Below are 21857 nucleotides of genomic sequence, written 5' to 3' on the forward strand. Positions count from 1 at the left end.
CAAAAAATTAAAAGAATTAGCTGGGTGTGCTGGTACACAACCATAGTCCCAGCTATTCAGGAGGTTGAGGTGACAGGATGGCCTGAACCAGGGAGGTAGAGGCTGCAGCAAGCCGTGATCACACCACTGCACTGCAGTCTGGGCAACAACAGAGTGAGATCTTGTCTTTAAAAAAAAGAAAAAAAAGGCCGGGCACAGTGGCTCACGCCTGTAATCCTAGCACTTTGGGGGGCCAAGGCAGGCAGATCACCTGAGGTCCGGAGTTCAAGACTAGCCTGGACAACATGGTGAAATCTGTCCCTACAAAAAAAAAAAAAAAAAACAACTGAAAATGCTGATGCCCAGATTGATTAAATCACAAGCCCTGGTGGCAGGTCCAGGTATTTTTAATTTGCCAGGTGATTCTGATTTGCAGCCAAGGTTAAGAACCACTGTTCTTAGCTCATGCCCGCAATCCCAGCACTTTGGGAGGCCAAAGCGGGTGGATCACCTGAGGTAAGGAATTCAAGACCAGCCTGGCCAACATGGTGAAACCCCACCTCTACTAAAAATACAAAAATTAGCCAGGCATCATGGCATGAGTGCCTGTAATCCCAGCTAGGGATCGGGGCTGAGACAAGAGAATCGCTTGAACCTGGAAGGTGGAGGTTGCAGTGAGCCGAGATCACATCACTGCACTCCAGCCTGCGCGACAGAGTGAGACTCCATCTCAAACAACAACAAACCCACTGTTCTGGAGAGGACTTTAAAGCATCTGTTTCCCACCTGGGCTTGCCCTTAGAGTTGATTCATTGAGGACAATTTCTAAGCAAGCATACCACTGTTCTTTTGGCCTTCAGTCCCATTTGTAAGGGTCCAAATTCCTTTGAGAAAAGTCCCACAAATCCTCCTCCCTCCCTACCCCCAATCTATGATCCTATGTCCTTGTAATGCCCTGGTTTCCACACAGCTCAAGAACTGCGGAAGGAAAATATAGCAAATTAGAAGAAAGACAAATGCCTTCCTGTTCCCACTTCTCTAAAACCCCATAGCTAGGAACAAAAAAAAAGGAAAAGACTCGGAATGTTCTAGAGATATAACAAAAACTGATTTTTTTTTTTTTTAAAGAAAGGTCATGAGGTTCTACCTGGTGCATAAACCCTCCCTAGGTGCTCTCTGCACATCACGGCCATACAGCACCTGCAGGGAGGCTGTGGGGAGGTGTGTGGCAGGTGCAACAGGCGGCCACTCTCCCGGGGCCACACGGTGGAGAGGATGTGATGCAGCATGACGATCCCTTCCTCCCAAGCGTGACCTCTTCTCAGAACACAGGAACTGACAATGCTGTGAGTGGCAACTCAGCAGGTGGGCAGAGAAGCAGAAGGGGCCCTTGGCATCACTAGGCTAGCTCTCAGGGTCAGAAGAGTAGCCTCCAGGGAGGGAGAAGAGCTACAGGAACAGCCTACAGGCAGCGGAGCTTCTGGTTTGGCACATGGGAAAGGCTGGGGTGCATGCTCTGAAACGTGGCACCATCAGGGAAACTGGAAAGGACACCGTGGACAAGGTCATGGATTTGAACCAACACCAAAACGGGTGCTCTCGGTTTGCTCAAAAAGTGCTGCCAGCAGTGGTAGGCTGGCAAATTAAAAGCAAAGCGAGTACAGGTCACGGCCACATAAGGTAGTAACTGCACTCACAAGGTGGCTTGGCCCAAAGAGGTCTGAATATGTTGCACTGTCCCAGTCTCTGGGGAGACGGGGAGGCCAGGGCCCTGGGGACTATAGATGGTGCTCCTTTCGTTCCTTCCTGACGCAGGGCTGGAAAGCTGTGCCCTGGTGACCCCCATCTTCTAAAGTAGGGCAGGGCTGGCTGAAGGATCCAGGCATTGATGTCAAGTTCTGAGGACACCCAGGACCCACATCTACAAGGGCCATCTAAAACGTGGCCTGGAGGGGATGGGGGCAGGCAGGAATGAAGCTTCTGCTTGGCTCACTCCAGCTCCCCACGTGCTCATCTGTTCCCCAGATCTGGGGCTGCCTAGCAAGCAGTTAAACACCTGGGTTCCGCCCAGGGCTGCCTTCCGCCGGGATGCCAGGCCTGTTGTGGTTGGACCCTAGCGGAGACAAGAGAAGGAGAATTAGCATCAAAGCTGGTAAAGCTCCCATCAAAACTAAGTGCCAAATCCTCTGTGGGACAGGAAGGGGCAGGTGAGACGGGCCTCGGGATGCCTTAGGAGGTATCAGAGCAGAGCCAGGAGCAGTTGGTTAGCAGATGGTCAGCCAAACTCGCCTCACAAGAGGAAGCCACTGAGGACAGATGACTTCCCTGGGAGACAGGGAAGCTGGGGCTGTGGATTTCTGGCCCAGGCCATTATGCTGAACAAGAGCCCCCTGGACGGGATGATACAGCACCCCGGGCTAGAAGGAAGCACCATTTCCCATAGTGGGGGTATCTCATGACCCCTCCTGTCTTCCAGAAGGATGGGAGTGCCCACCCCGTACCCCTGGAGAGAAATGCTCCCCAGCCTAGGGAGCCATGGGATCTGCTCCTCCCGCAGGTGAAGGGCCAGGAAAGGAAAGCGAAGGGGCAGGGAGAGGGAAGATATTTACCTTGGGTGTGCTCTGAAAACAAAAAACGCGCACTAGTCCACAGTCATTTATCAACTGCAGTTTCCAACTGTGCCAAAGAGGGAAAGGTCTACTGGGAAGGCTAAAGAGAGCAGAGAGAGAAAGAAGAGGAGAAGCTATTGAGCAGAAATGGTTGTGCCTCTTGGCTCCAGGCAGCACCACGGAGAGGCCCAGCGCCACGGGCAGGGGGAGCTGAGGGGGAACCACGGCACTGGGGCTGCGCAGCCCCACAGCTTACAGGATGGTAGAGGAAGCCAGGAAGACAACATGGAGGGCTGCACAGTGTGGGGACCGCCTTTCCCTCAGCATACAGTTCCATGAAGAACTGACATGGAAGACTTGCCCAGGATTTGAAATGGTAAGCCAGGGGTCAGACAACTTTTCTGCAAAGGGCCAATATTTTTAGTTTTTGTAGGTCATACGGTCTCTGTCACAACTACTCAGTTCCACTGTTGTAACTCAAAGGCAGCCGTAGCAATCCACAAACAGATGTGTGGGTTCCCATTAAACTTCATTCTCAAAAACAGGCTGCTGGCCAGATGTGGCCCTTGTATCACCATCTGCCAACCCCTGCTGCAGGCAATTTAAAATTACTGTGCCTTCCAAGTCTCAAGAAAGGCACTTCTCTGGTGGGAATCTAGTACCAAGGTTTCGAGAAACTGGTTCTCATCTGCACGACTTAAGCAGTGCCCCACTGAAACTTACAGGTGTGCAGCCACGCCATGCTCCTCCGGACAGTGAAATGCCAAGCTCACAGGACAAAATGCAGGACAACCCCAGAGTTCAGGCAAGAAACAGAAAGAGAGCATGCCAGCCTCACTTAGGTGAAAATAACCAATATTATGTCTAGAGAATAATGGATAATCCATTACAACGAAGAAATGACCCACAAAGCCACTATAAACTATTCTCTTACAGGATGGCCCGGTGAAAATTTTTTTTTAAATCTCTGGGTATAGGCTAAGAGATGCAATGATGAGAAAAGCATTATTCTTTTTTTTTTTTTTTTTTTTTTTTTTTTCAGACGGAGTTTCGCTCTTGTTGCCCAGGCTGGAGTGTAATGGGGCAATCTTGGCTCACTGCAACCTCTGCCTCCCGAGTTCAAGCGATTCTCCTGCCTCAGCCTCCCTAGTAGTTGGTATTACAGGCATGCGCCACCACACCTGGCTAATTTTTGTATTTTTAGTAGAGATGGGGTTTCTCCACGTTGGTCAGACTGGTCTCAAACTCCCAACCTCAGGTGATCCACTGACTTCGGCCTCCCGAAGTGCTGGGATTACAGGTGTGAGCCACCGTGCCCAGCCCATGATGTATATATAATTCTTAATAGGTTGCTAAATTTAATTTGCTATGTAGTTTTCTCATGATGTGTTTGTTTGGCTTATATCTCAGAGGTCTCTTAGGTCTCAATACTGGCTTCATAGGGTTGGAGAGTGTTCATTCCTCCTCTATTTTCTGAAAGATTTTGTGGAGTGTTGGTATTATTTCTCCTGTAAATGTTTAATAAAATTAATTAGTTAAACTGGTTTTGGGTTTTTCTTGTTTGAGCAGATTTTTACTTATACTTTGTTACTTGTTACAACTCTATTCAGATTTTCTATGACTTCTTGAGTCAGTTTTGGTCATTTGTGTGCTTTTACAAATTTGTCCATTTGTCCAGGTTGACTAGTTTATTAGCATAAAGTTTTAATGGAAGTATCTTGTCATCCTTTTCCTTTCCGTAGGGTCAGTGGTCTCTCGTCTTAATTTTGGTGATGTGTCTTCTTTCTTCTTGGTCCACCTAAATATTTGTCAATTGTGTTGATCTTTTCAAAGAATCAACTTTTGGTTTCACAAATTTTTATTTTTATTTTTTAATCTTCCCATTGCAATGATTTCCATTCAAATCTTTATCATTTCCTTACCTCTGCTTGCTTTAAGTGTAGATGGCTACATTTCTACATTTGTAAGGTGAGAGTTTAGATTATTGGTTTGAAATCTCTTTTTTTTTTTCTTTCTGAGATGGAATCTCGCTCTGTCACCCAGGTTAGAGTGCAGTGGCACAATCTCGGCTCACTGCAACCTCCACCTCCCGGGCTCTAACGATCCTCCCACTTCAGCATCCCAAGTAGCTGGGACTACAGGTATGTGCCAACACACCTGGCTAATTTTTGTAGAGACGGGGTTTTGCCATTGTTGCTCAGGCTGGTCTCAAACTCCTGAGCTCAAGCACTCTGCCTGCCTTGATCTCCCAAAGTGCTGGGATTACAGGCATGAGCTACCGTGACAGCCTCTCCTTTTCTAATATAGGTATTTAAAGCTATACATTTCCCGTTAAGCACTGCTTTAGTCGCACCTCTTAAATTGCGGTATATTGTGTTTTCATTTTCATGCAGTACTTTCTAATTTCTCTTGTGATTTATTCTTGATTCATGGCTTATTTAGAAATGTGTTAATTTCTAAATATTTGTGGCTTTCTCCAATTTCCTTCTCTTGTTGATTTCTAGTTGTAGTCAGAAAACATATTTTGTAGAATTTAAGCCCTTTAAAATTTTTTGAAACATGTTTTATGGTCTAGCATAGATCTATTCTGGAGTGTGTTCCATATGTATTTGAAAAGAATGTGTATTCATGTATTCTGCTGTTGTTGAGTGCAGTGTTCTATTGATGTCAATTAGGTCACATCAGTTTTATAGTGTTGTTCAAGTCTTCTATATCCTTGATGATTTTATTTCTAGTTGTTCTATTAATTCCTCAGAATGAGTTATTGAATTCTCCAACTGCTATTTCTGAATTATCAAAGAGTTTCCATCAGTTTTTTCTCCACGTGTTTTGAGGCTCCTTTGTTAGAGGTATATATATATATATATATATATATATATATATGTATTTTCTGATGAAATGACCATTGTATCATTATAAAATGGCCCTTTTGTGTTTAATAACATTTTCCAACTAAATTTCTATTTTGCCAGAAATCAGTATAGCCACTCCAGTTCACTTATATTACTCTTTGCATGTTAGATATTTTTCCATCATTTTACTTTCAATGTATTTGTAACTTTGAATCTAAAGTGTGGCTTTTATAGGTAGCATATCGTTGGATCCTGTCTCTATCCTAATCTGACAGTCTCTGCCTTTTGATTAGGGAATTTAGTCCGTTTATTTCTAATATAATTATTGGTATGGTTAGATTTACATCTGCATTTTGAGATTTGTTTTCCTTAGCTTTCATATCTCTTTTGTTCTTTTTCTTTCTTTTTTGGTTAACTAGATATTTTATTTTTTATTTTGACAGTGTCTTGCCCTGTAGCCTAGGCTAGAGTGCAGTGGCACAATCATGGCTTACTGCAGTCACCAACTCCTGGGATCAAGCAATCCTTTTGCCTCAGACTCTGGATTAGCTGGGACTACAGACATGCACCACTTGGTGTCTATTAAATGCAACATGTGGACAGCCTCAGAGACAGTTTCTAGTGACTGGCATTTTTTTCCTGTGTATGGACCAGAATTGTTAAAAAGTTGACACTGTAGATAATGTATTTTAGTAACTCTGGATTATGATCCCATCCTCCACAGTTATTGTTGCTGTTGTTTTTTGTTTNAAAAAAAAAAAAAAAAAAAAAAGATAGAGGGCAGGGTGGGGCAGTGCAAGTGCAAGTCTGTGTGTGCAAGTTCACGGCCCCTGGGTCTAGACACAGTGCACAGCATACTACTTGGCACTCACCTGCCGCTATGGCCGTCTTCTCACCGAGGAGCCTGGTCTGGCTGCCTGGGATGACCTGCAGGTCAGTGTTCTCAGGGGACTGTGGCAGGTTCTGGGCTCGGGTAGCCAGGAGTGCGTTGAGGTACTGCAGCCGCGTAACCTAGAGGATGAAAATATTACTGGCAGACCCAACTGGTGAAGTGAGACACAGAAGGTAGACAGTAGAGTCCACACCATGCCAGAAGAGGACAGAGGCACAACTTTAAGCTAGTTAAGGGGAGAAGAGCAACTGAGTCAAGTGTTTTTAAAACCTCGCATGGAAACTGGGTGCAAAGGTCTGTGTCCCTCAGGATGAGTGCAGGGCCTTGCTCCGGGCAGTCTCAGACAAGCTGGTAGCCCCGGTGACACAAAGTCAGCTAAAGTCAGCACCCATGAGCAGCCCAGGCAGTCACCTTGATGAGCTGCAGGTCAGAGAGCGCCCTGACGGTGTAGTCGGGACAATATGCAGATGAACGCGTGCTGTCTGGCTCGGGCTGCAGGTCATGGCGGATGGGCTGGAGCGAGGACACCGGGGACTGGTGAACTATCAAAGGAACAATCAGTGATGGCAGAAGCCAGTGCTGGCAGCTGGGAGCCCCCTCCCCTGGTGAGGACAACTGTACGGTTTCGAAGACCAACCCCACCAATCACCCTGGAGAGGCAATGTGTGTAGGAAGCTGAGAGAGGATGATGAACACAGCTGGGAGAGGTTTCGCAGGGGTGGAGTGAGCCACAAAGACGAGTGATGGAGAATGCTGCCCTCCCTCCCAGAAGCCCAGGGGCCACACCACCTTATGGGGTGGTGGGCTCAGGTAGAAGGGGAGGTGAGGAGGGGCACTGAGCGCCAAAGTGACAAGGGGGGACAGGCTCCGCAGCCTTGACCCTGGCCCTCTGCGCCAGCAGGGGCCGAGCTTACCCGAGGATGGCACGGTCAGGGCCGACACTCCATAGTACGTGAAGGCCCCATTCTCAAACTTCAGGCCCTCTTTCCCGATCTCCACTTCAACTCTGCCCTGGGAGGAATAGCAGGGAGAGAAACAGATGTGGCCAGATTGCCTTTCCCGTCAGAAGACAGCGCAAAGAGAAACCCATAAACTCAACTGTTTTTGGGTAGGGAGGTATCTGCATGCCCCTAGTCCCCTCTTCTCCCAGACCCTTCTGTGGCCTGAGGAAGCAGGAGGCTCCAGGCCTGGTACACACAGCTACCTGTAGGATAAGAATGAAGTAATCCACCGGTTGGCTGCGCTGGTACAGGTAGTGGTGTGTGGCCAGGCGGTTGCTCTCGTCAAACCTCACTTCCTGGTTGACGCTGGGATGCTTCAGCAGGTGCAGCAGGACCTTCTCAGAGATGCGCAGTGGGCTGAATACATCCACTTCTGCCCGTGGTGGAAAAAAGGGACGGTGTCCACCGGGGCCTAGTAGCCCGTGGAACCACACCCAACACTTTAGGCAATTTCAAGTTACTGTGCCCACCGGGGCTCTCCTGGGTAGCCTGTGAGCAGCTGCCCCCCACCCCCAATCTCAACACAAGAGAACTAGACAAGGGCTGGGCGTGGTGGCTCATGCCTGTTATCCCAGCACTTTGGGAGGCCAAGGCGGGCGGATCACCTGGAGTCAGGAGTTCAAGACCTGCCTGGCCAACATGGCGAAACCCCATCTCTAGTAAAAATACAAAAATTAGCTAGGCGTGGTGATGCACGCCTGTAATCCCAGCTACTTGGGAGGCTGGGGCAGGACAATCACTTGAACTTGGGAGGTGGAGGTTGCAGGGAACCAGATTATACACTGCACTCCAGCTTGGGTGACAAAGCAAGAACCTGTCTTAAAAAAAAAAAAATGGACAGGGCACCCCACATCTACCCAGCTGAGAGCTGAGGCCGCCTGGCCATGGCGTACCAGCTGTGGCACTGCCCTGGCCCTGCTCTTGGCCGTCTGGCAGAGAGGAGCTGCCTCTCCCAAGACTCAAGATGCTGGCATGGCTGCAGAGAACACAGAGGTCCTCAAGATGTAACTGCTTGCGAGGAATGGGGAGTAGAGTTAGTGTCGGCCCCGAGCAGCCTCCTGACCCACAGGACAGTGAGGAGAGCGGGGGGCATGGACTACCCTCCCGCCTCACCTCGGGACAGGAAGCGCTGGGTGGCCAAGAGCAGCTGAGGCGAGATTTTTACTTTATGTTCATCATCAGACACCTTGAACAAGGAGAACTCCTCCTTCCTCTTGAGAGGGGCCATCAGAGAAGCAGGCTTCCTCTTTACCACAGTGTCTCCTAAGGTGGATAAAGAGGGCACACTCACGACCACACCAGGGAGCGGTGTCATCCTCTCCTTCCTCCTGAGGCCAGCAGGGACATGTCCTCAGCACCGCTCCCTCCATGGGGCCTGCTGCCACCCCAACCACATGGACAGAGGGGTGGATCCTTGCCTTGGAGCTGGCTGAAAAGAATGCCGATATAACAAAGCAGCTTTTATAAAATAACAGGCCTCCCTGATAGGCCACTGGATGTAGACCAAAGTTTTTTTAAATTTAGGCCAAATGTAGTCGTTCACAGCTGTAATCCCAACACTTTAGGAGGCTGAGGTGGGAGGGTCACTTAAAGCCAGAAGTTCAGGACCAGCCTGGGTAACATATAGAAATCGTCTTTACAAAAATAAAACAATTAGCCAGGTGTGGCGGCATGCGCCTGTACTCCCAGCTACTCTGGAGGCTAAGGTGGGAGAATCCCTCGAGCCTGGGAAGTTGAGGCTGCAGTGAGCCATGACTGCGCCACTGCACTCCAGCCTGGGTGACAGCGCAAGACCGTCTCAAAAAAAAAAAAAAACACAACAGGCCTCCTTGGCCACTGAGCGCTACTTCTCACTAAAAGTGTGTATTCAAGGATTACCAGTGCAAAACGGCTGCAATTAACCTGGAGACCCCATGCCTATGGTAGTCTCACAAACAAAACTAAAGATGCTATGATTGAAAACTGACACATGAGTAAAGCAATACTTCTGAAAGCATGTGGGGCAGGCAGCCCAGCCACGAAGCACAGGTTCTGTGCTGCTCTGCAGACTTCAGCCACCATCCTAACAGGCAGACACTTTTACCATGCAATCAAGGGCCCCGGGATCAGCTGCTTTGGGAAGACTTTCTTCATGGTAAAGAATGTGTTCTTTCAGGGGACATTTCTGTAATGCAGGAAAAAACCTACAAAAACAAAAGCACCTAGGGAGACAGAAGACTGGAAAGACGCATGAAGGGTAGGGCCCTCTCAGTAATGCAGGAAACAGGACGGCAGCTAATGGAGCCCCAAGCGAGCCCTGGGATTGCAAGGCCACCGCTGGCACAGGCTACCATGCTTGTGTGGAGGTGCAGGCGTGAGCCCTCCTACAAGCACCCATGCAGGGCTGAGGAGAAGGGAGTCTGGCTGTGGATCTCGCTGGGTTCCAGCAGCACAGAGGCCCACTGGCCTCTGACACAACATACACCTCGGGAAGCGTGAGGGCCCAGTGGAGGTGGAACTGCCAGGAGTCTGGACTCACGGTAGTCTTCTGACTCGTCCAGGATCTCGGACCTGATGATCTCCTCGATCACATCCTCCAGGGTAACTAGGCCCAGGACCTCGTAGAAGGGGTCGCCCTCACCCTCGTTGTTCACCTTCTGCACAATGGCCAGGTGGGACTTCCCTGTGGGAGTAGGACACTCATGGAACAGCTTGCTGGTGCCCCCCCTGCCACCATTTTTCTTTGTCTCCTCTGCGTATAGGCTCACTAAAAGGACACAGCTAACATTCATTTTCCTACAATGTGCCAGGAACAGAGCCAGACCCTTTTCTACATTTTTACTTAAGACTCCCAGCATGCTTATGAGGACTGGCCTTATTTTCACATAGGCTGAAAATGAAGCATCGGGCTCATGCTCATCTGCACGAAGCTCCCCAGGCAGAGTATGGCAGAGTGGGATCCAGCCCCAGGTCCTCCACGCCATATATGCGGTTCAGACAAGGATGCATCCAGCTGAGAACACAAATGCTTCACACAGCAGTCAGCCTGCAGATGCATGTGAACAAGAGACCGACTCCGGAAATGCAGGCTCTCCCCAGACAGTCCACACAGGGCAGCCGAGTGGGGCCACCCAGCCTGACTCTCCTTGGGAGGTTTTCCTTTTTTTTTTTTTTTAAAGATGGGGTTTCATCATGTTGGTCAGGCTGGTTGTGAACTTCCAACCTCAGGTGATCCACCCGCCTTGGCCTCCAAAGTGCTTGGATTACAGGCGTGAGCCACCACGCCCGGCCAGGGAGGTTTTCCTAATTTATAAAGCTGCTCATGGCCAGGTGCGGTATCTCATGCCTGTAATCCCAGCACTTTGGGAGGCTGAGGCGGGTGGATCACCTGAGGTCGGGTACTAGGGACCAGTCTGACCAACATGGAGAAACCTTGTCTCTACTAAAAATACAAAATTAGCTGGGCATGGTGGTTCGTGCCTGTAATCCCAGCTACTTGGGAGGTTGAGGCAGGAGAATTGTTCGAACCCAGGAGGCAGAGGTTGCACTGAGCCGAGATTGTGCCACTGTACTCCAGCCTGGACAACAAGAGTGAAACTGTCTCAAAAAAAAAAAAAAAAAAGCTGCTCATTAGGGGCTGTCAACCTGGGGATGAGATAAGTGGTAACTGGCCACTTGGGAGCCAAGCTGTGCAGGGAGGAGGAGCACCAGGCTGAGATTTTTCACCTTATCCTATGTGTCTTTCTCAGGTTAGCTTCCTATTTGGTTTGTTTGCTTAGTGAGGGAATGTAAGCTTGGAAAAAAGCCCAAGTCTCAGAGTGTTGGGGAATGCTGGGGAAGCTTCAGGAATTTAGTATGTGTCAGGTAAGTGCTTTTCATCCATACTACTTTAGGCCTGTCTGAAAAAAACAGAATGCAAGCCACCTATGTAATTTAAAATCTGAATAGCTGCATTTAAAAAGTCAAAAGAAACACATACAATTAAGTTTAATGATATATTGTAAGTAACCCAATGTAATCAAAATAGCATTTCAACATGTAATCAATACAAAAAATAGTCACAGACGATTTGTCTTTATTTTGCACTCTCTGAATCGGGTGTCACATCTCAACTCAGACTCCACCTTCAGGTACCACAGCCCCAGGTGGAGGGGGGCTGCCGGCCTGGGCTGCGCAGGTCCAGGACAGAGGGCTGGAAGCAACTCATTCAACCAGGTCCTCCTTTGTCACTAGCGGAAACACTGAGGGGAAACTGGCCTGGACCTGCCTACGAGGGGGTGTCTGCTTCAAGACTCTTAGACTCTTGGAAAATCAAAAAGTCAAGTTCGTGTTATTGCGTGAATCATACTTTACATCCTGTGGGCTTGATTAAATAAAGCACAATTCTCCAGGATGCTTGTGTTCCCCTGGACAAAAAACTGGAAATCGCCACATCACGTCATCTCCCCGCTTTCCAGGAGGAAAAGCTATGGCCCTGGAGATCTCCACTCAGTCCTGCTGAACCATAATTCTAGACACCTTCTAACCCTCAGTGCTTGTGCTGGGTACCATCTCTACAATGGCCATGGCTGCCCCGTCAGAGTACCAACCTGTCAGGCCAGACCAGGAAGGCCAAGCATGACATGTGGTTTTGGTTAGTGTCTTGGATTCCAGCACCAAAGCCCACGATCTAAATGGCCAACTCAGCACAGAAAGGCCTCATCTTGGCTCCCTTCTCCCAGGAAGCCAGATCCTTTGGGAGGTTTCCTACAGAGAGGGACTCACCCCTTTGCTTTCAAACTTCTCTAGAACAGGCACACGATTCTCCATAGCCTGCCACACTGGGATGATTCTACCACGAACAGAAGAAAGCAGGCCCTGGAAGATCCTCGGGAACAGTGGTCGTGTGACTGAATCCCAAGAAGAACATCTGAGGGGTCTAGATGGCAGTCAAAGATGGCAGCAGAGGGACAGAACAAGGGCAGCTGGAGGGACTCAAGGTCACCTCTCATCTGCTGAGTCAACAGAGTGGAACCACTCACACCAATGCCCACCTACAGGCCAGCTCCACGGAGCCACGAGCAGCTGTGACAGTGTTTCTTGCCAACATCAAGCAGAAAGTCCTGGAAAAGCTTCAAGTTTAATTTTAGTTAGCAGGCTCCAGGGTACCCCAACTATTTGAATGCCAAAGTACCCTTTCATAATGCCCAATTTCTATAATACTAGTAACAGTTGGAGTGTAAGTTCTTCCACCTTCTCTCTTCTGTTTTCTAAACCACCTTGGTGAATGAATGAATACTGTGAGAAAGACAAAAGTAGTTTGCTAACACACTTCATGGTGGTTGGAGCTGGTTGGACTCTTTTCAGCATCCCAGCAATTATTTGGCTCCCGAAAATCATCTGGCTCCTGACAGACAGGAAACCAGAGCTCCGTTCCTTTAAAGTAGAGACTGCGGCCGGGCATGGTGGCACACACTTGTAATCCCATCTCTTTGGGAGGCTGAGCTGGGAGGACTGCTTGAGGCCAGAAGTTCGAGTCCAGCCTGGGCAACACAGGGAGACCCCAATGTCTACATAAAATTAAAAATTAGCTGGGCATGCTGGTGCTCACCTGTGATGGGAGGATTGCTTGAGCCCAGGAGGTAGAGGCTACAGTGAGTCACGATCGCGTCACTGCACTCCAACCTGGGTGACAGAGCAAGACTCTGTCTCAAAAATAATAGTAATGTTCTTGGGCCAGGGGTGGTGGCTCACACCTGTAATCCCAGCACTTTGGGAGGCCGAGGCAGGTGAATCACGAGGTCAGGAGTTCGAGACCAGCCTTACCAACATGGCGAAACCCCACCTCTACTAAAAATACAAAAATTAGCCTGGTATGGTGGCACATGCCTGTAATCCCAGCTACTCAGGAGGCTGAGGCAGGAGAATTGCTTGAATCTGGGAGGCAGAGGTTGCAGTGAGCCGAGATCACGCCATTGCACTCCAGCCTGGGCAACAAGAGCAAAACTCTGTCTCAAAAATATAGTAATAATAATATTCTTTTGTACATTAAAGTCCCTGACTTAACAATGGTTCAAATTATAATTTTTCAAATTTGATGGTTCAAAAGCAATATGCATTCAGTAGAAACCATACTTCAAATACACATAAAGCCATTCTGTTTTCACTTTTAGTACAGCATGCAATAAATTACATGAGATATTCAACACTTTATTTTAAAACAGCTTTGTGTTAGATGACTTTGCCCAACTGCAGGCTAAAGTAAGTGTTCTGAGCATGTTTAAAGTGGGCCAGGCTGAGCTATTTTGTTTGGTAGGTTAGATATATCAAACACATTTTTGACTTAAGGTATTTTCAACTTATGATGGGGTTTTTCAGGACATAACCCCATTTGTAAGTAAAGGAGCAGCTGTCCAAGTTATTTATTACTGCTCCAAAGCACTCATTCTTCCTGGTGACATCTGCACAAAATAATCAGCGTGTCATCTCATGTTGGCACTGACTGAGGGGCACCTTGCCAGGGAGGGTACTTTGCCCCCAGACTACAAAGTTCCCTAGCATAGCAGCAAAAGAAACAAAACCTGGAATGAAAGCTGCCAAGATGGCAGGGACTCCAGCTCCAGGAAATTCAGAGGCTCATACACTTGGCAGACAGATGGGAATGGAATCGATTTTTAAAGCCTCACGTGCCACAAAGACTGCAATATGCCCTTTGTTCCTAAGTGGAGGAATGCCTAAGGATAAGGTTAGGAGGGACAAAAAGGAGTTTAACAAGAAAAAATAATGGTATTTGCCAAAGGACTGTACTGAATTAGAGAGGCAGAGAAAAAAGCTCTCAGATGTCATCAGAAAGACATGGCCAGTCTGCCCACGAATGGCCCTCATTCACCACAGGAGTGGGGAGGTAAAGGGAGATTAAAGTGCTCCTAATTCAACCTCTAGGTTCCAAAAACCTCCCCCACTGTCTTCCAAGGGCATCCTTTCAGCGTGTTGTCAGGTAGGTTTTAGAACGGTCTGTTTCAAGCAGAGGCGGTCATCCCCAAATCCTCCTGCATCAGGCTGCCTGTGACCTGTCTAGAGGCCACCTGGCCCAGAACAGGAGCAGCCTGGAACCTGGCCTCTCTAATTTCCTTCCTAGCTACACTTCAACCTGCATTTCAATCTGAACCTGCTCAACCCGCCCATCTTCAAACAGCAAAGGGCCTCCTCCCTCCCCTGCCCCACGTCCTCTGCCGGTCACTACTCTCTGGCTTCTCTACGGCCACGCTCTGTGGAGAGCTGTCTACATTGGTTCTCATACCTTTCCACACCTCATTCATTCCCCAAATGGCTCCCTTGCTGTGGGCACTAAATCTGCTCTTGCAAAGGTCAAGGGCATCCTGTTTGCTGGCCTCCTCTCCTGTCACTTGCCTTCCCTGGGAAAGTGGTCTCTTTCCTTAGCTTCCAGGACATTCCACATCTCTGACTCTCCTTCCTTGGCCTTGCCGCCTTCTGGTCAACTTCTCTTGGGCTTCCCTTGCCCCGGACACACCTGTGCTCCTAGGAGGCTGAGGCTCTCTGCCTCCCTCCCATGGCTTGAGACACTCCTATTCTGCCTCCCACTTGTACTTCACATCAACGGCCTGCTAGGAGTTTGCCTCTTGGGACATTGCACAGACACAAATTCAATGGCCAAAACAAGTTTACCTGCTCGCCACACCCAGCCCTTTGTGAAGGGCACTGCCACCGCACAGACAGAAATCTGGGCCTCATCCTTGGCTGCTCCTCCTTGCTGCACAGCCCTGCTGTCAGACACTAATTTTCCCAATTCCACCTCTGCTGCCCTCCTGGGGCTTCTCTCTCCAGGCCTGCCGTGAACCTTGTTCAGGTTATCTTCCCCTCTCACCTGGATCCCTCACACTGCTGGTCTCCCTGCGCTGGTGTCCACAATTATTACTGATCTGTAAAAATAACTGACGGTGCTGCTTAATGCTCACAGCTCTGGTAATCAAGTCCAAGTTCCTTACACAGCACACAAGCTCCCTAGGGGACATCCTGCCTCTAGGCTCCTTCCCAATCAACGGGAACGTTTTTGATTCTTCCCCAGGTAGAATCCCCGACCACCCTAAGCCAAGCTCATCCAAGCCAAGCTCATCCATCACATCTGAAAGGCAAGAATATGGCAGGGAAGATCCTGACACTAAGGGTTTGGAAAATGAAAGACGACTTTCACCAACCTCATCCTGAGCATATGACCAACTATGGAAGTTCCCTTTAGTCTGAAACGGGCAACCCTTCCATCTCCACTGCCCCAAATCTACTCCCAGTGACTGCTCAACTACTGAAAGCACCAGCTAGCTGAAGACAGATACTAGAGTGAGTTTTTTCTTAAAGAATTTAGAAACGTGAGTGCTTAGAACACCAAAGGAACAGCTACCATCTTCCACTTTTTCCTTATAAAGAAGGAAATCTGGTGACCTGCCTGGAAAAAATGGAAATCTGCACTTCTATGATTCACCTCTTGCTCCTGAATTGGCAAACAGCTCACCTGCCAGCAGAGCCTGCCCGGAGTGAGAACCGCCTGCTAACACCAAGCACACAGCACGTGCATGCCAGGCACTGGCCAAAGTGCTTAATAAGTCTCCCCTCTGCAGGTCCGTTTACCCCACTCTTATCACTAACAGCAGAGGACCTTGTGACATGAGAGGTTGAGCAGCCTTCCAGGGCCTGGGAGCAGGCAAGGGCAGGATAGAACCTACTCTGCTGATTCCACGGTCGCACTGTTGGCCACCACACTAGGAGAATCACCCCTGCCTCAGGGGGTCTGGTGGCCCAGATGGAGTACTTACCACCGCTAGGCTCTATCTAGATCCCAGCCCAGGCTCCCTCCCCAGGGCAGGGTGGCATGGCCATGTTCTAGGAACTCAGACAGAAGCACCCAAGAGTCTAAGAGAATAGTTAGAGCTGCCCACCTAAGCCTCCCACCCATTCCTGAGCTACAGTAACAGTAACTTAGTACCCAGGCCTCCTGCAAGGAATGAGGGATAAGATACACAGAGTGCTGACCAGCGCCTGGCACACAGCAGTGCTCAGTCAGGAGTAGCAGTTATTATCACAAAGCCTGGCTTCCTGTGCCAGCGGGCCAGGGGCTCTCGACAGAGTGCCAGACATGTCCTGCCACAAATACCAGGGGGCTTTGCCACTTCTTGGCCTCACACCAGGCAGCTTTTGGGGTCAAGCCCATCCAGCACTCTGGGGTGCCCCTATCCTTACCCTACAGGAGTGCAGGTGTGAGAAGCATGGCTGTTGGCCAAGGTATGAGCCCCAAACTCTGGTGAGCACCCCCAAGGATGACACTGGAGAGGACTGCTGAGGAAACCACACCTTCACATCTGGAGGGTACAGGTTTTACCTTCAACCTCCGAACTGCTCAGATAAAACACAGTGAAAGGAGGGACGAAAATGTGGAGTTAAGGGAGAACTTGAGAACTTAGGGTTAGAAAAGAGAAGGTCAGGCTGGGTGCAGTGGCTCATGCCTGTAATCCCAACACTTTGGGAGGTCAAGGTGGGAAGATAACTTGAGGCCAGGAGTTTGAGACCAGCCCAGGGAAAAGAGTGAGACCTTGTCTCTATATAAAATTTTAAAAATTAAAAATAAGATTAAAAAGCAAAAAGAGGCCAGGGACGGTGGCTCACGCCTGTAATCCCAGCACTTTGGGAGGCTGAGGAAAGTGGATCACCTGGTCAGGAGTTCAAGACTACCCTGGCCAATGTAGTGAAACCCCATCTCTACTAAAAACACAAATATTAGCCTGGGTTGGTGGTGGGTACCTGCAGTACCAGCTACTCGGAAGGCTGATGCAGGAGAATAGCTTGAACCTGGGAAGCAGAGGTTGCGGTGAGCCGACATCGCGCCACTGCACTCCAGCCTGGGCGACAGAGCCGGGAGAAAGGGAGACTAAATCAGCATCCATGGAGTTGCTTTTTGTGAAAGCAAAGTGTAGGTTTCCCTGGCTTTACTGCAGATAAGGAATTGGCTCCTCAATACCCTTATCTGCAATAAGTTCAGGGACCTTAAGAATGCTCTGGAGGAAACATCACAGGTTCAGTCAATTTGATGTCCTGTGTGTGCAGATAACAACATCTCAGATACCTGGAAACTACCTTTTCTATGTTCTTCCAGTTTCTATCCAAGAATTTGATTAGAACTAAGTGGACATACCCCTCCCTCCAAATGGGAGGGCGGCTATCCTGACACGGGGGTTAAAGTGTTCATTTTCTAAAGCACTCTGTCCCTCTCTGATGGATGGCCTTTAAATATTTCAAAAGGTCATTCCAAGCTCCAAGGCCAATACCTTCTTGAAAAGGGCCCTTAGGGGTCTCACTGCTCTCCACGGGGGTGGGACCCTTTCCTGGAGGCTTCCATAACTCTCCACCCCTTTTCCGGGAGAGGGCACTGGCATGAGCGTCCCCTGCACCAAGGCCGGGCCGTTACCTCGCTTGAACTCCTCCAGGACAGCGTCCAGCTTGGTGTCATTGAAGACGAAGTGGAGGGGATGGTTGTAGAAGCGAGTTATGGTGCTGAGCGGTGTACAGTCTTCGGGATCCACGAAGGCCAAGTCCTTGAGGTAGAGCATGTCCACTATGTTGGAGCGCTCCTCCTCGTACACGGGGATTCGCGTGTGGCCGCTCTGCATGATGCTGGCCAAGACGCCGAAATCCAGCACGGTGCTGACGTCCAGCATGAAGCAGTCTTCGAGGGGTGTGAGCACGTCCTCCACGGTCCGGCAGCGCAGCACGCCTTTGCTGAGATCGCTGTAGGGGTCGCCGCCACCGCGCGCCAGCTCCAGCACCCGCTCCCGCAGCCGCCCGGGCCGCGCCGCCAGCTCTAGCAACTGCCCCACGGGCAGCGCCACGGGCAGGGTGAGCAGCACGGCCAGGCGGCTGAGGCCAAGCGCGCGCGGCGCCAGCGCCAGCGCCCAGCGTCCGCTCACGGCGGCCGGCACCACCTCGCCCACCAGGAACACTAGCCCCGCGCTCCCCAGCACGGCGGGCACCGCACGCTGGCCGGCCGCGCGGTACAGCAGCACCGCCAGCGCCGCCTGCGCCAGGCTGGCCAGCAGCAGCAGCGCGCCCAAGACGCAGCCAGCCCAGCGCCGCACGGGCTCCAAGCGCTGCGCCGCCGCACGCTCTGCCTCCGAGCCGCTCTCGCGCAGCACCTGCACCTCGGCCGGCGCCAGCGCCAGCGCGCTCAGCTGCAGGCCCCGCGCCAGCGCCGCCAACGCCAGCAGCCCGGCCGCCCCCAGGCCCAGAGCCCAGGGCGGCGCCGCCTCCTCAGCCGCCCCGCCGCCCGGCTCCACGCGCACTGCCAGGAGCGCGGAGTGCGGGCGCACTGCCTCTGCCCGCAGGCGCAGGCGCAGCAGCGCAAGCCACTCGCCCGCGGGGGCCGCCGCCTCCTCCGGGCAGCCCGCCCCCTTGGGGGCCACCCAGGACCAGGAGCTGTTGGCAAAGCCCGGGCCGAAGAGGCGCAGGAGGAAGGTGGCGTCCGGCGTGTCCCGCGCCACCCCTCCGCGTACCCACCCCGCGCCCGCCGCTCCGTTCTCCTCCAGACAGAAGCCCAACACTCGCGGGCCCAACGCGGCCTCCCCCGCGGCATTGCCCAGGCAAAGCGCGGCGAACAACCAGCCTAACAGACCCGCCGCCGCTGCCGCAGCCGCCATCGCCTGCCGCCCCCTCTCGGCCTCTCGCGCAGCCTACCCCGCTCGCCCCGCTTCTCCCCGGACCAATCGTTGCCTGCCTTCGCGCATCCTTGGCCAATAGGCGGTGGGCGGGGGCGGGCCCCAGGGTCTGATTAGGCTGCGTCGGGGAGTAAACAAGCTGCGGCCAGGGGCGGGCTGGGGGCGGGCCGGGGGCGTGGGGCTTTGGGCCTCGCCGGGTCCTGCCGCAGCTGATGCGCGGGGTGGCCGCGGTCCGGAGGACGCACAGCGGCGGTCAGGACATCCCAAGCCTGGCCTTCCTTGGCCTGCGCGGGGCGCCCGGAATCCCACTCCTCCCGAGGCCGCCCCCGGCGACGGGAGGTGAGGCCAGCGTTCTGGGAAGTCCCCGGCTCGGGAACGGAGCGGTGCTCGGATGAACCTCGGGTCCTGGCGCATCTGAAGTTGCAGACCAGAAGGAGGCTTAAATGTGCAAGAGATGTGCGTTTTCTTAGGAAAGGGCTCCAGGTACCAGAAAAGTTTTTAACTCGCCGACCTACGTGGCTAAGAGGGCTGAAATAAGAACCAGTGACTGAGCGCCGGGAGGTTAAGGTTTATGGAAGATGTTCATCGCGCCGCACCGTACTAGAGGTCTGGGGACGTAGGACAGTCCCCGCGTTCCCGCCGCGAACTCCGTGATAAATACGCAGACACACAAAATCACTACCGCCTTGGATCTGGACAGCGACCTCAGTTATTAATCTCTTACAGGAAAAGAGTGGAGCTCAGAAAGGCTCAGCATGGGTGCTGGGTTCCGGCGCGACCGGCCTAACACCCAGGTCAGCATCCCAACCACACAAGGAGGCGGCATTTCTGTCAGAAATTAATTTGGTGATTCCACTTCTCACAGCTCACCGCTGGGAGAATAATTCCTCAGGACTAACAAGATCTATTCGAGAGGATCCTCACTGCTGAAGCGATTTTAGAAGACAGTATGGTCTGTTGATAGTATGGAATGTTCTTTACTCACTAGATATGATCTCTGTGTGATTGAAAGGAAATAGACCAACTGCTAACAAAACTTCCCTATAGGTGTTCAGGTTCAGTGATTTTTGTATTTTTCTCTATATATTTTTAAATTTCCTAGCACAAGAAGACTTTGACTTACTGTACATCATTTTAAATGACCTTTATAAGGATTCTACAGAAACAATTTGCTATGTCATGAAAATAACAAAAAAAAGTATACACGTTGTGACCACTAGTAAAACGTGTTTGTGTGAAAGGTAATGTGCAAAAAAAAAAAAAAAAAAAAAGAGTAAGCTGGTGGTGAATGACCAAAGGAAAGAGGCATTGTAAAAAAACTTTTTAAAAGATGGTAACAGTGTTTCTTCTGCATTGTAAAGTCAGAGCTGTTACTAGGCCAATGGCATCTCGGTGCAGATGATGTTCTGTGCCCTTTCAGTTTACCTTACTTTTGCAGATTACATACTAAGCCTACAGCAGAAGCAATAAAGACATTACTGGGCCTTTCCACTGGATCATCATGCCTCCTTTATAGAAAAAAAAAAGTGCAAACATTACAATAGATTCAGCTCCTTTAGTTCTCACTTCTGTCTCCAAGTCAAGAGAAAACACAGACTTTGAAATAGAATGCATGACAGGCTTGAAATGAGTCCTGTGCCTGAAAAGTCCTTCACTAGCAAAGAACAGTTCCAGAGGAAAGCCAGGAAAAGCTCCCCATGGATTTAAAGACAGGGCCCTCAGCTTTGACATGTTACTTTTTCCTCGTCTTAGGCTTCCTTGGAAAACAACCTGTAACTAACTTTCTGGCAGTAAAGCTTCAGGTGAAAGAACAATTGGCTCAAACTTGGAAAACATAAGTGGTCATTTAAATTGTCAGTACCCAAAGATACTGACAAAAAACCCAGTATGGAACACGCAGAGCTGTTCCTGGAGTGGTTTTCCATTTGCAGCAGAGGCCTCAACAGTCCTTTGCCAGGTTCTTCTGTGGCTGTGCCATTGTTTACTCCACCCCTGGTTAGCAACAGTGGAGACACAGCCACTTAACATTCAGGCCATCGTTGGCCCTCCCTGGGCCATTTTCCTTACTGGTCTTTCGGATCAAGACATTTCCATGTTAGAGCTAAATATTTATTCTTCAGTTTTAAACCCATTGGCTAATTTCTGCTTATCTCTCAAGCCTTAGCTCATATGCTACTCCCTCCAAGTGATCTTCCTTGACCCTCTTGACTACGGAGCTATGTGCTCTCCCTACGTCATCCAGGTACATCCCCTATTGTAACATATTAATTTGTTCATTAAACAAGTATTTCCTGCATTGAGTCCCTGCAGTGTACCAGGTACTGTTGGGACTGTAGTGGGAATAAAATTAAGTCCCTACCCTTGTGGGGCTAGATTCTAGTTCAAGGACAACAAAAAATACTCAAGTCTATATTTTAATACCTGGTAGTAAGTGCTATGAGAAAAAAAGGCAAGATAAAAAGACAGATTCTGGGGCGATGCTGACTGAAATGGGCTAATCAGGGAAAGCTTCTCAAGGTGATGGGATTTGAACTGAGGCTTAAATAAGGGGTGAGTCTCATTAAGACTTAGGAGATATGTCCCAGGTAGGGGATACAAGAAGTCAAAAAGCTGTCACTGTCCCCTTTAGAGTCAGAGGGAGGTTCTTCACTAAATTCACAGAGGGGTTGTAGTACCTGGAATGCAATAGGTGCTTAAGTGTGTGGAACAGATGAAGATAATTTATAAATCTTGCCCTATACACAAACGTTTGCATGTGTACCTCTTTTATCTGTAATATCTTCTTTTCTATGTTGTCTACCCAGATGCTTCCCTTTCTTCAAGCTTGCCCCCACTTTGTCTACTACATT

General features: G+C 50.1%; 1 protein-coding gene across 1 annotated transcript; it reads right to left on the minus strand.

Moving 5' to 3' along the window:
- Nucleotides 1-736: 736 nt before the first annotated feature.
- Nucleotides 737-19012, minus strand: CNNM3 (cyclin and CBS domain divalent metal cation transport mediator 3). Its single transcript, XM_017524097.2, has 8 exons — nt 17766-19012; nt 9852-9995; nt 8447-8596; nt 7537-7706; nt 7247-7343; nt 6744-6874; nt 6313-6451; nt 737-2092 (listed from the first exon to the last, which is right to left on the minus strand). The coding sequence occupies exons 1-8, from the start codon at nt 18988-18990 to the stop codon at nt 2028-2030; spliced, it is 2121 nt and encodes a 706-aa protein (XP_017379586.1). The 5' UTR covers nt 18991-19012; the 3' UTR covers nt 737-2027.
- Between the last annotated feature and the right edge of the window lie 2845 nt (nt 19013-21857).

The sequence above is a fragment of the Cebus imitator genome, unplaced genomic scaffold (genome assembly GCF_001604975.1).
Source record: "Cebus imitator isolate Cc_AM_T3 unplaced genomic scaffold, Cebus_imitator-1.0 Scaffold31, whole genome shotgun sequence".
Taxonomy (NCBI): domain Eukaryota; kingdom Metazoa; phylum Chordata; class Mammalia; order Primates; family Cebidae; genus Cebus; species Cebus imitator.

Excerpts from the sequence above, each read along its gene's own strand:
- CNNM3 (XM_017524097.2), bottom strand. The coding sequence starts at position 18,990 with ATGGCGGCTGCGGCAGCGGCGGCGGGTCTGTTAGGCTGGTTGTTCGCC. Across the intron at positions 8,597-9,851 it reads GGACGAGTCAGAAGACTACC|GAGACACTGTGGTAAAGAGG; the intron begins GTGAGTCCAGAC and ends TATCCACCTTAG. Across the intron at positions 6,875-7,246 it reads CCTGACCGTGCCATCCTCGG|TTCACCAGTCCCCGGTGTCC; the intron begins GTAAGCTCGGCC and ends TTCCTTTGATAG.